The sequence below is a fragment of the Colossoma macropomum genome, unplaced genomic scaffold (assembly GCF_904425465.1).
Source record: "Colossoma macropomum unplaced genomic scaffold, Colossoma_macropomum, whole genome shotgun sequence".
In the NCBI taxonomy this organism is placed as follows: domain Eukaryota; kingdom Metazoa; phylum Chordata; class Actinopteri; order Characiformes; family Serrasalmidae; genus Colossoma; species Colossoma macropomum.
This window is the reverse complement of record NW_023494899.1, coordinates 116,990-127,963: the sequence shown is the minus strand read 5'-3', so window position 1 is coordinate 127,963 and position 10,974 is coordinate 116,990. Positions and strand designations below refer to the sequence as shown.

Sequence of the window (10,974 nt, the reverse complement as noted above, 5' to 3'; positions counted from 1 at the left end):
TTATTTGTTGTGTCTTTTTCTCATCAGTGAACTTCACTGTCTCTACATTTCTGCAGTGCAATGGGATTATGCACAGGAGCATTGTGGGAAGGAAGGAGGGAGATGAAGTCAAAAGCTTTCATTCTGAGATCAGAGACTTTGTTCATCATGTGAAATTTACCTGAAACTCAATATTATGTAGCTGCTTGATGTCTGTATTGAATGTAGTTCATGTGATAAGAGTATAAAATCAGTCACTACCAGCAGAGAAAGAAGAAAACACAGTTATTTACTTACCAACCGTGCTGTGGAATAAAAACAGAAGGAAACACAAAGTTAGTCAAACCTCCATGAGAAACACTTTTACAATTATAATATTTCAGTCTTTTTAACTCTTTATCTCCTTATCAGAATCTCCTTTTCTCATCTGTAATGTAGTTCTTCATCCTTCACTACGGAATTGTCACTCAGTGCTTTCAGTACAATTTTTTTCTTTTTTTATTCCAGCAGCAGTTAAAATCAGATAAAGTACATTTACAGAATGAACAGACAGATTAACTAATATAATAACTAAGATTAACTGATATATGAACTAAAAGATGAACTGATATAATAACTATTATTAACTAATATAGTGTCAGTCAGGAACAGATCATGAAGGATTCTTCACTAAAGAACCACATAAACTCTCTCTAAATGAACGACTAACAGACCCATCAGTTCCTCACACAGAGCTTCTGTATTAGAGTTTTACCTGCAGCTCAGCAAAATAAATACAACCCCATTTCCAAAAAAGTTGTGATGCTGTGCAAAATGTAAATAAAAACAAAATGCAAATCATTTAGTTGGGAAAGCAGAGAATCCCAGACAACCCTGTCCCCTGCAACTTCCTCCAGCTCATTCCAGGGGACCCCAAGTCCCTCCCAGGCCAACATGGAGATATAATCCCTCCAGTGGGTCCTAGGATGACCCCGGGGTCTCGTCCCAGTAGGCTGTGGCTGGTAAACCCCCACCGGGAGGCGTTCAGGGGGCATCCTGATCAGATGCCTGAATTGTCTATGTATATTTTATTTTACTGTTTTGATAAATATTGCATTCATTTACATGATATTTAAAATTGGCCTTGATTTGTTTGTTTGTATTTTACACTCAGACTTGAATTTCAGTTTGAAATATTGTAGTTTCGTCAAATCAGTCAGACGGGGGCGCTTGACCTAATACAGCTCCTGACGGGAGTAAACATCCCTCAAGAGAAATGAGCTGAAGTTCAGGGACTGAATCGGAGAACTGAGACTCGCCTCTTTATTGGTGAACTCTGAGTCTGAACAGCACGCGAGTCCACAGATACGACTGAAGTGTGAATAAAGATGCGCAGTTTCGGTTTTATCTCCTCACTACGCGCAGCTCAACTCTGAACACGCCCCTTTTAGTGTCTGTAGTTTGTAGATCTGCAGCTTTAATTAGTTAAGAACAGGATTTTTGTGAGTCAGTCAGCAGCCTGTAGTGACGTCACACATTAAATATAATATTTTAATAATATAATTTCTGTTTTATTTTTTCATCTAAAATGTTTATTTTGTTGTTACAGAAGTTCAAATTCTGTTTTTTCTACTGAAATGCTCCATCTGTCCTTCACTCCACATTAACATCATTTATCCTCTGTATGTTTTACCTCCTTTATCTGAACACAACACCATTCTGAACATCTGTGTTTTTCATTTCTGTCTCTTCATCTTTCATTCTGAGATGAGACGCTGATGATGATGATGACTTTATGTAGAGTGAACTTCAGCAATACTTACTGCCCCACACATTTACAGTACACTCCTCTGTTGTGTCTCCATTGATGATCTGACACAGATAATCTCCACTATCTGTCAATCTACAGTCTCTGATCTGTAAGGAGATGGTTCCTCTCTGCAGCTCCTGAATGAACAGACTCACTCTGCCCTTGTAGCCCCTCCCCTCTGTCACCTGCCGGTTCTTATAGACACAAACACAGTTCGTCCCTTTAAACCACCTGATCTCCATGGCAACAGCACTGATTTCAGGTGACAGGTGACAGGAGAGAGTGACCACAGAGCCAAACTGACGCTCTCTTTCTCGAGGACCAAAGAGTTTAAACTCATCTGTGTAGAAACACACACACACACACACACACACACACAAACACACACACACACACACACACACACACACACACACAAACACACACACACACACACATTAACAGTTGTGTCTCGTGTGTCTCCACAATAAAAATAAACTCTCTGATTGAATATTATTTAATGATGTTCACAGTAAAACCTTTCGTAGGTTCTGGAAGTTTAACTTACTGTTTCTCGCAGCCGCCATTTTTATCTCTTTATCTCCTCCTACAGATTCACACTAATACAATCCTACAGAAAGAGAGAGAGAGAGAGAGAGAGAGAGAGAGAGAGAGAGAGAGAGTTTACCATCCGTTATTGACCATCAATTAATCACACAGAAAGACATCAACAATCAAAAATAAATAAATGTCTTATATTAAGACATTAGAAAAAGTCAAAACACCGTCATATATGGTGCAGAGAAACTCATCATAATTCCACACCAGCTCAAAGCCCTCATAGCCCTACATTATCTTATAGAAACCAAAATCAATCTTAATTCTTGACCATACCAGGCTTTTAAAGACCTCGCAGACATCACAGTTCAGACCAGAGTCCAGCTTCTTCTTTCCACTAAAATAAATCGCTACTTTAGCCTGACCTAAAATAAAACTAATCAACTGGCACTTATTCATCCATTTTTGACAATATGGAAAACGAAAAAAAAAGCATTGAGATTAAAACATTCACCAAAAACAATAAAAAGTGAACTTAAAATCTTAAACAACCCATTCAACCTTACACACTGTGTAAAACAATGGCACACTGTTTTCCTCAGTGAACAGAACAGACACGCTGAGGAGACTGCAGGGTTTAAAATAGAGACAAAAGCACTCACAGCAACTATGCCATGTAAAACTCTCCATTGCATGTCCCCAGCTGACTTGGTCAACGGTGGTTTGTAGAGCGCCCTCCATGCAGGTTTCGTAACCAGACCCACCTTCCTAATCCTCTCAGACAGCCTTCAGGCCCCTCCTTCCATGAGTGACAGTCTTGCTCCATGGATAACTGGCTCCCATAGAAGCTAGTAAAGGGGGTCATAAGAGGTCTGCTTCTCCAACTTATACAACTGCCATGCTTTAAAGACACTGACATAAAAGGAGGGAAGTCCGAAAAGAGACAGTTCATCAGTTTGTAGTAGAAAAACACTGCCCTCCAGTCCTAAGCCTTCAGCCTTGCGTAAAACAAAACCTGCCATAGATCCCCAAAGAGCATCCACAGAACCATATAAAAACTTTTGTAGGAACTATAATCTAAAAGTTGCTTTCCGACTGTCGAGGTGTATAAGGCCCTGCCCCCCCTTCATCTCTAGACAAGCATAAAACACTTTGTCTAACCCAATGAAGTTTATCCCACATAAAATCAACAATGAGAGTCTGAATCCCAGTTAAAGACTTGTGAAGCTTAAGGACAGCCAAACCAAACCCCCCTTAGACCAAACCAGCCCCCCTGGCAATGTTGGCTCTCCTCCTTGCCAGTTTCCCACCAACAAACCCATACTTTTTCCTCAGTTAACTTTTATGGAAGAAACAATTCCAAAATCATGTATAATGGCACTTAAAACATTAACATCGCTATCTCCAGTAATCCCTACAACCACATCATCAGCATAGGCCGCCGCTAAGAGACGGTGGAGCATGGGCTCAATAGCTATAGCATATAGCATTCCTGACAATGAGCAACCCTGTCTGATTCCCCTCCCGACTTTTAAAGGAGCGCACAAACCACCGTTGACCTTCAGCACACTCTCGATGTCACTGTAGAGCACCCTCACCATTGAAACAAAGCTGGGGGAAAACCCAAATGCCCTAAAGGTATCCCACAAGTACTGATGCTCAACCCTATCAAAGGCCTTTATTTGGTCCAAAGAAATGAGCCCAAACTGGTGCCCTAACCCAGACACTTCTAAGATATCTCTAATAAGAGATATATTATCAAAAATTGCCAGTGTACCTGCCAGGAACACAGTAGGCCTGATCCGTGTGTGTAACCTTCCCCATCACCTTCTTTAAGCGATTAGCCAAAACTTTAGAGAGGATCTTGTAGTCAGTTCACAGCAAGCTCACAGGCCTCCAGTTTTTGACCTCACTGATGTCACCTTTCTTGGCCAGTAGGGTGAAGACTGCTGTCCTACAGCTTTACGTCAGTTGTCCTCCAACAAAGCTGTCATTAAGCTACGTGCAGCTCCTTCATGGTAATCACTCACACCAACTCTTCATTTTGCTCAGGTGCCACCTGTGGCAACCCCTCATGAAACTGTTGTGATACTGACTGGTCCTCCCTATACTCACTGGAGTAAAGCTTTGAAAAAAAACTCCACTGCCCTCCCCCTGACCTCCGCTGGGTCTTTGAGTTCTTGGCCGTCAGCTGAGCGATGGCTATGAATGAACCTGCTCTGTCCATTTTCTTCTCCAAACTGAAGAAAACCTTTGATGGGGCATCCATCTCCGAAATGTTTCGAAAATGAGATCTTATCAATGCCCCCTGTGCTCTCACCCCTAGCAGGTCTGCTAAAGCTGTTTTTCTGTTACGAAGTGTCTGGATATGGCAACAGTCCCCCCAGAATCTACTAGATTCTGAAGAAACATAATGTCATTTTCAAGCTCTGTAGCAGCCTTGATGATACTGGAAGTGACACCAAGAGTGTACTGTTTACAAAACTGCTGTATTTGAATTTTGCCAACATCCCACCATTCCTGCTACATATTTATCCTTTCTCAGCCTCCATGTGTCCCAGAAGTATGTGTCATGTGGCAGTATGCACTCCTGGATTTCCCTGAACTGATAGATCCTCCCGGTCACCATACTATGATCAGTAAAACCAACAGGTGTAATTGTGCTGTGCTTAAAAATCTGCAGATGATATTTAAAACAATAAATCCTATCCAGCCTAGTCAAAGAGACAAATCCGTCACGTACATGTGCCCATGTGTATTGTCGAGCAGAGATATGCTTAGTGCGCCACACATCAGCCGAATCATGAATCTCAATTATACTATTCAAAATACGCCTTGAAGCCGGATCTGACTCTATACGATTCCTATCTAAAACACTACCTGTGCAATTAAAATCACCCCCCAACACCAAGTATTGATCGGTGTCACACTCAACTAAAGTCTGTGAGAGCTTTTCTAAAAATGCAGAGCTCTCTCTGGGTGTTACTGGTGCATAAACACACAAACTTCGCAGAATCTTTCAGAAGCCGTCCCTCCACCACTTCCTTATAATCACAAGACTGAGGCAAGAAGGCCTTAGAAAAGAGCACAGCCACATCTGCACTGCTGGGGCTCCCATGGCTTAAAACGACCCTGCCCTCCCACTCCCTGCCAGTCCACCTCGTTCACGCGGTCACTGTGTGTCTCCTGAACCATGGCAACTTTCAACAACTCGTACAGAACTGCTCTTTTTCTCGCGTCTCTCGCTCCATTCAGATTGAGCAGAAATTTTAATATCACACATCCCAAAGAAGAGTAGAAACAGAAGCCAGCTCAACATTAAAGCTGAGAAAAAGAGCACTTCAGTCCTTCGCAGCCTCATCCACATCCACGAGTTGGGTTCAGACTTTCAGCACTAGATTTTCAGACGATGTATCTCAGGCTCCTCTGCTCCCCCTCCTCCTCACTTTTCATCAACGCCCTCGCCGATTGTATGAACAGATCTAAATTTGGAAAATACTTTCAACATTGACGTTTCTCTTACCTTTCGTTTCATTCAGAAATCGGCGCTCCTGCTCCGGGCTGTAAACCCCGCTGCGGACACGCGCTTCTCAAAAAGCGAAGAGTCAGAGGAGTCGCGCTCCGATTCACTCCCCGTAGCCCCCCTCACTCCCTCACTCCGAGACCCAGATAAAGACACTGCACTTTTATTTGTCTATCTAGCGCGCCGGCCTGTTGGCCGGCCTTTTAAACACAGATTCTGCCCCCTTTGGACCCTCGCACTGCCCCACCTGTTCCGTTTCTGTGTGTTGTTCCTCGTCTACACTGCCCTGTTCCTCAGTGATACCCACCCTTACACTCTGCCCCTCGTTCCCGTCTCGCTCACCTTACTCTGCCCATGATCTGTTGCTGCTTCTCCCGCCTCCTCTGCCGAGGCTCCCACCTGAGTCCCGACGGCCGAAGCCACTTCTGCGCGGCTGGGCTCAGGCCGAATCCCGCGGCCGTACCCGGGCAGTCCCGCACTAGGTGCCCTTCCAAGCCCCAACCGAAACACTTCATTCGGTCGTGGCAAAAAAAAAAAACATTTTCAAAGTCATAGATCTTAAATCTCAGTGCCAAGTTCAGCTCATCCACGTCATTTTTCAGAACCATAAAACCCTCTTCTGAATGAGACTCTATATTGAAGCAGATCTGATTGGAGATTTACGGCCCAGGGGGATTTTATGAATCACCGAAACAATCTGGCCGAGCCGAGAGAGCTCGCGCAGCAGGACTTCGTCTTTAATAAACGGGGAGAAGATGCTCGGGGTAACTTTTTTCGCCGGATTAACGAGGGAAACACAGCATTGTGGGTGTCTTTTACCACACTGCCCCGCTCCACCAGCGCGTTCACCTTCACTACCTCATCTAAAACAGAACAGCGCTGTTCATGCGGGAGGCAGACTTGATGGCTTTATAACCCCCCAGAGCTAAACTGCACTCCTCCACAGAGCACTACAGGCGAGATCCATTACCCCCCCACAATCCCTCACCTAACGCCCCCCCCGCTCTGTAAGCCCTGACCTACATCTAAGGGGAAAAAGGGGAAATCAACAAATTAAAGGGAAAGAATAAAGCCAGAAAGAACCCAGCCGCTCTCACACACACTCCGCTCCACCTCAGACGCCCGCACATGCGCACGAGAGAGAGAGAGAGAGAGAGAGAGAGAGAGAGAGAGAGAGATTTCTGTACTTATTTTCCACTCAGGTTTGATGTTCACATTGGTCTTTATCCTGATTAGCATGATGCTAACTGCTCTTACCTTCGCTGTTCTTCATACAGTCATATCGCTGCTGGTGGTCAAATATGTCCACATTTTAAATCAGTTCATATCAGGTTTTTGTCTACAACAGCAGATCCATAATAATAAGACCGAGTTTAAACTCTCTACTAATCTCACACACGACTCTCCACTTCAGCGTCCAGAGCGGAAGAAGCAGCGACTACTTTTACTTTTATCGTCATTCCAGTCTGGGTTGCCAGATTGGTTCGAGAATTTCCAGCACAGCAACTTTTCCAAATCCTCCCAAAATATTGTTCATCAGAAACAGACAGGGGGGCAGATTTGATCAGATAACTGTGAGAGTGACCAACGAAAAAATAGGTTAATAAAATATGTCTACAGTTTCCAAACTGACATGATATCTAATGATTTATATGACAATATTAAAACAAAAACAAACAATATTAATAACAGTATAATAACAATGTCATGTGGTTTCTGCTACATATTCAGTAAAGAAGTTCAGTTTTATTTTTCATCACTGTGACAGTTTTCTCTTTATTTGTCTTTCAAAATATCTCAGTAAAATATCTCAGTAATAATAAAGTGATGATGGTTAAACAGAAAGAGAAAGGACTATTAACTGTTATGGAATGAAAACAGATGATCATTATACAGAAACACTGTGAAAACATTTTTTAGCTTGCACAAAACACTTGCTACTGAAAGAAAAAGAAAGCAAAAATAGTAACAAACATTTCAGACAAAACATAAAGATGACAATAGTCCAAAAGAGAGTATGAAAAATAAACATGCAAATCAATAATAAGAAAAAGAAAAGGCATATGCAATAGAATACAAGAAGGAGCATGTTAATGTGAATCATAATGTACTACATTTTCACAAAAGCACACAATCTTGAAAGCTCTTGTTTTCATGCAACAGTTTTGCAAAGTAAAGAAAAAAGCAAAGCATATGAGCCATAGTTCTAAATACATCATAAAATACATAATATTGGCAACATTGAATGCTAAAAGATGTAGTAAAACATATAATGAAATATGTATATATAATATGAAGAGCAATACTATAAACAATACTATAAGTGAAAGCACCTGGGTCAAGCTGTAAGTCCTGATCTGTTAAGAACCAGATGGATATCTTTAGGAAGACAGAACATTTGGTAAAGGTTTAAAAGTCTAACTTCAACAACTGAAACAGATACAGACATATTTCTGTTGACTAATTAAATTTGTATAAGCATTCAAGCCTCTCAAATCCAGTAAAGACGTTGCTTACATACCAAAAAATACAGATACCTTTTTGTTCCTGACCTCTTCTGGTCTTAAATGGTCAGTGAATAGCAGTGTGGACAAAGTACACAGCCTCTTAATTATTATGTAAGACAAGTTTTACAAGCTTGAGTAAAAGCTGAAACACTCTTGGTTGAATATTACTTGTACAGAGGTTTTCAGTCAACATTTGTGCTTCAGTACCTGCTTTTAAATGATATAGCTATCAAAAGTAAAAAATATTATAGAAAATATGTTAATTGTGATGAATACTTTCTGTTCAGGAGACTTAGCTACAGACATGAACCATTAACTTTGATGTTTGCAGCCACCCAGCCCTCCCCAGTGTCACATCTGCTGGCCATTCTCCTCCTCACCAACGGAGGTCTAACTGTCCTGAGTATTGAGTTTCATGTCACACCTGCTCCTAATCAGTGGCTGTTTAGTGGAGTATTTAGATTCTGTTCAGACATGAGTTCAGTGAGAGGTCTTGCTTTGGTTCTTCCTTACATTTCTGTAGTGGTGTATTTTGTGTTTTCTTCCTGGTTATGACCTGTAGCTCTGGAATTTTGGTTTGGATTGTGTTTTTGAAGTGTTTTCTGACTGTTGACATCATCTTGAAGTATTCATCAAAATAATATAACTGCAACCGTTAGTTGATATCCATGAACATATTAAACACAATGGATTATACATAAAACACTAAATTCTTGTTTTACCATTACCTTCCACTTTTCCAAATAAATATGTAAATAAAATATCAAACAATAATTTCAATGCAGTATGATATCTGATTAACACTGACTTCAATTTAACTCAAATCATATTTTATAAAGAGAATTTCTATTTTTACTCAAGTTCAGTGGTTTTGTACTTTGTTCACTCCTGGCGAGAAGCTCCTGTAGCTGCAAAGTGGTGGGTGGGAGGGGCCTAGAAGTGAGAAAAAAGAGACACTGAAACAGGATTTTACTAAAATTAATATTTTAAACTTCAGTTGTATAAGATGGGGATCCACCAAGGAAGCAGATCTATTAGTCATGAAAACTCTGGAGAAGTGAAAAGGGTAGTTGAGAAAACAGAATCTCCTGTAGTCGAGTTTAAAGGCCTCACCAGTCAGAATTTTAGTGATTTTAAAATGAAAATGAACAATCCTGGTGCACATTAGATTAAACTACAGAAAAGGAAAAAACAACAAAAAAAAACCATGTGGTTCAGTCAAGCAAAAAAGTTTTATTACCTAGAAACAAAGCATGAGCACAATCTTTATGGGCACCTCCCCACCTTACAGTATTGTCCAGTTTCAAAGACAGAAGCCCACCATCTCACAACGTCATCTCCATCCTTAAAAGTGGGCAGATTTTGGTCCACATTGTACTGAAAAATGTTCGCTACCAATTCTGAATGAAGCAGGAGGGCACAGTTCTCTTATTTTTCTAATTAAATCTTAATGTTTTAATTGCACAATTTGAGGTGTCACGGAAATATGCATAAAGGTAAACCTCAGCTTCATGAACGACGCACAATGTTTATCTTGAATGACTAGAAACAGACATATGATCTGTGCTACAGATAGGAGAACTTTTCCTAGTGCACTCTGTGCTCTGTTGAGCACCCCCACCCGCCTATTTACCATTTAAAATGCTGAATTCATGTATGACATAGGCACGCACACCCCTAAAATATAAAAAGAGAAACAGCATTCTGAATACTATCTTTTCAAACAGTAACATGGACTGAATACAGATACTTAATTTCTGTATTCTGAATAGTTTTCTGCTACATCCCAACCAGTTTGCAGATATAAGGATCCAGCGTAACTGGAATAATGAAAAAGATCAGCACACACAGTATGACCTGCTGTTGCTCTCTACAGGCCGAGTTAGGTTTTATGAGTTTATTGACTGAAATATGAATCAACACATCATGATGAGGATGGAGATCCATGCCTCGTTCAAAACAGTAGCTCCACCTAGTGTTAAAACTAAGAAGTACAATACAGTTAAGCACAAATTTCATGTGTGGGCCATATTCCATTATATTTTCAGAATTTGCTGTGAGCCAATTAAAAATGGACTAAGGGCCGCAGTTTGGAGACCCCTGCTTTACATGCAATGCAGCAGCGACTGGAGCTGCTCACGGAGCCGCCATTTCTAACATGCTGCCTCATTTACATTTACAGCATTTGGCAGAGCGACTTACAATTTGATCATTTTCACACAGGTAGGTGAAGGTAGTGTTAGGGGTCTTGCACAAGGACTCTTATTGGTATAGTGTAGGATGTTTACCCAGGCAGGGATTAAACCCCAGTCTACAGCACAGAAGGCAGAGGTGTTACCCACTACACTATACCAAACACACAGTCACTGCAGTTCTGTTCATCTGTGAACGATTTTTCATAACTTTTTATAAAGGATTGTTGTTCTTTGGAAATTTGAACTATGCTGTTTACCTTAAACTTAGAATTTACCGGACATCCACTCTATAAAGGATGGAGCCCTTAAACTGGTAGTGCTGGTTTTCCTTTTCATCTGACCAGAACTGAAAAGACATCTAAATATCTCAAAGTGTTAAAAGCTGTAAAATACCTAAACATTCCAGTTTAAGGACTCCTGTTTAATCTCTCCATGGTATTTTTA

General features: G+C 41.0%; 1 protein-coding gene across 1 annotated transcript; it reads right to left on the bottom strand.

The window, feature by feature from the left end:
* Positions 1-17: 17 nt before the first annotated feature.
* On the bottom strand, positions 18-7,268 carry LOC118800475 (butyrophilin-like protein 1). Its single transcript, XM_036560723.1, has 4 exons — positions 7,086-7,268; positions 2,316-2,378; positions 1,782-2,108; positions 18-284 (listed from the first exon to the last, which is right to left on the bottom strand). The coding sequence occupies exons 2-4, from the start codon at positions 2,332-2,334 to the stop codon at positions 265-267; spliced, it is 366 nt and encodes a 121-aa protein (XP_036416616.1). The 5' UTR covers positions 2,335-2,378; positions 7,086-7,268; the 3' UTR covers positions 18-264.
* Positions 7,269-10,974: the final 3,706 nt, after the last annotated feature.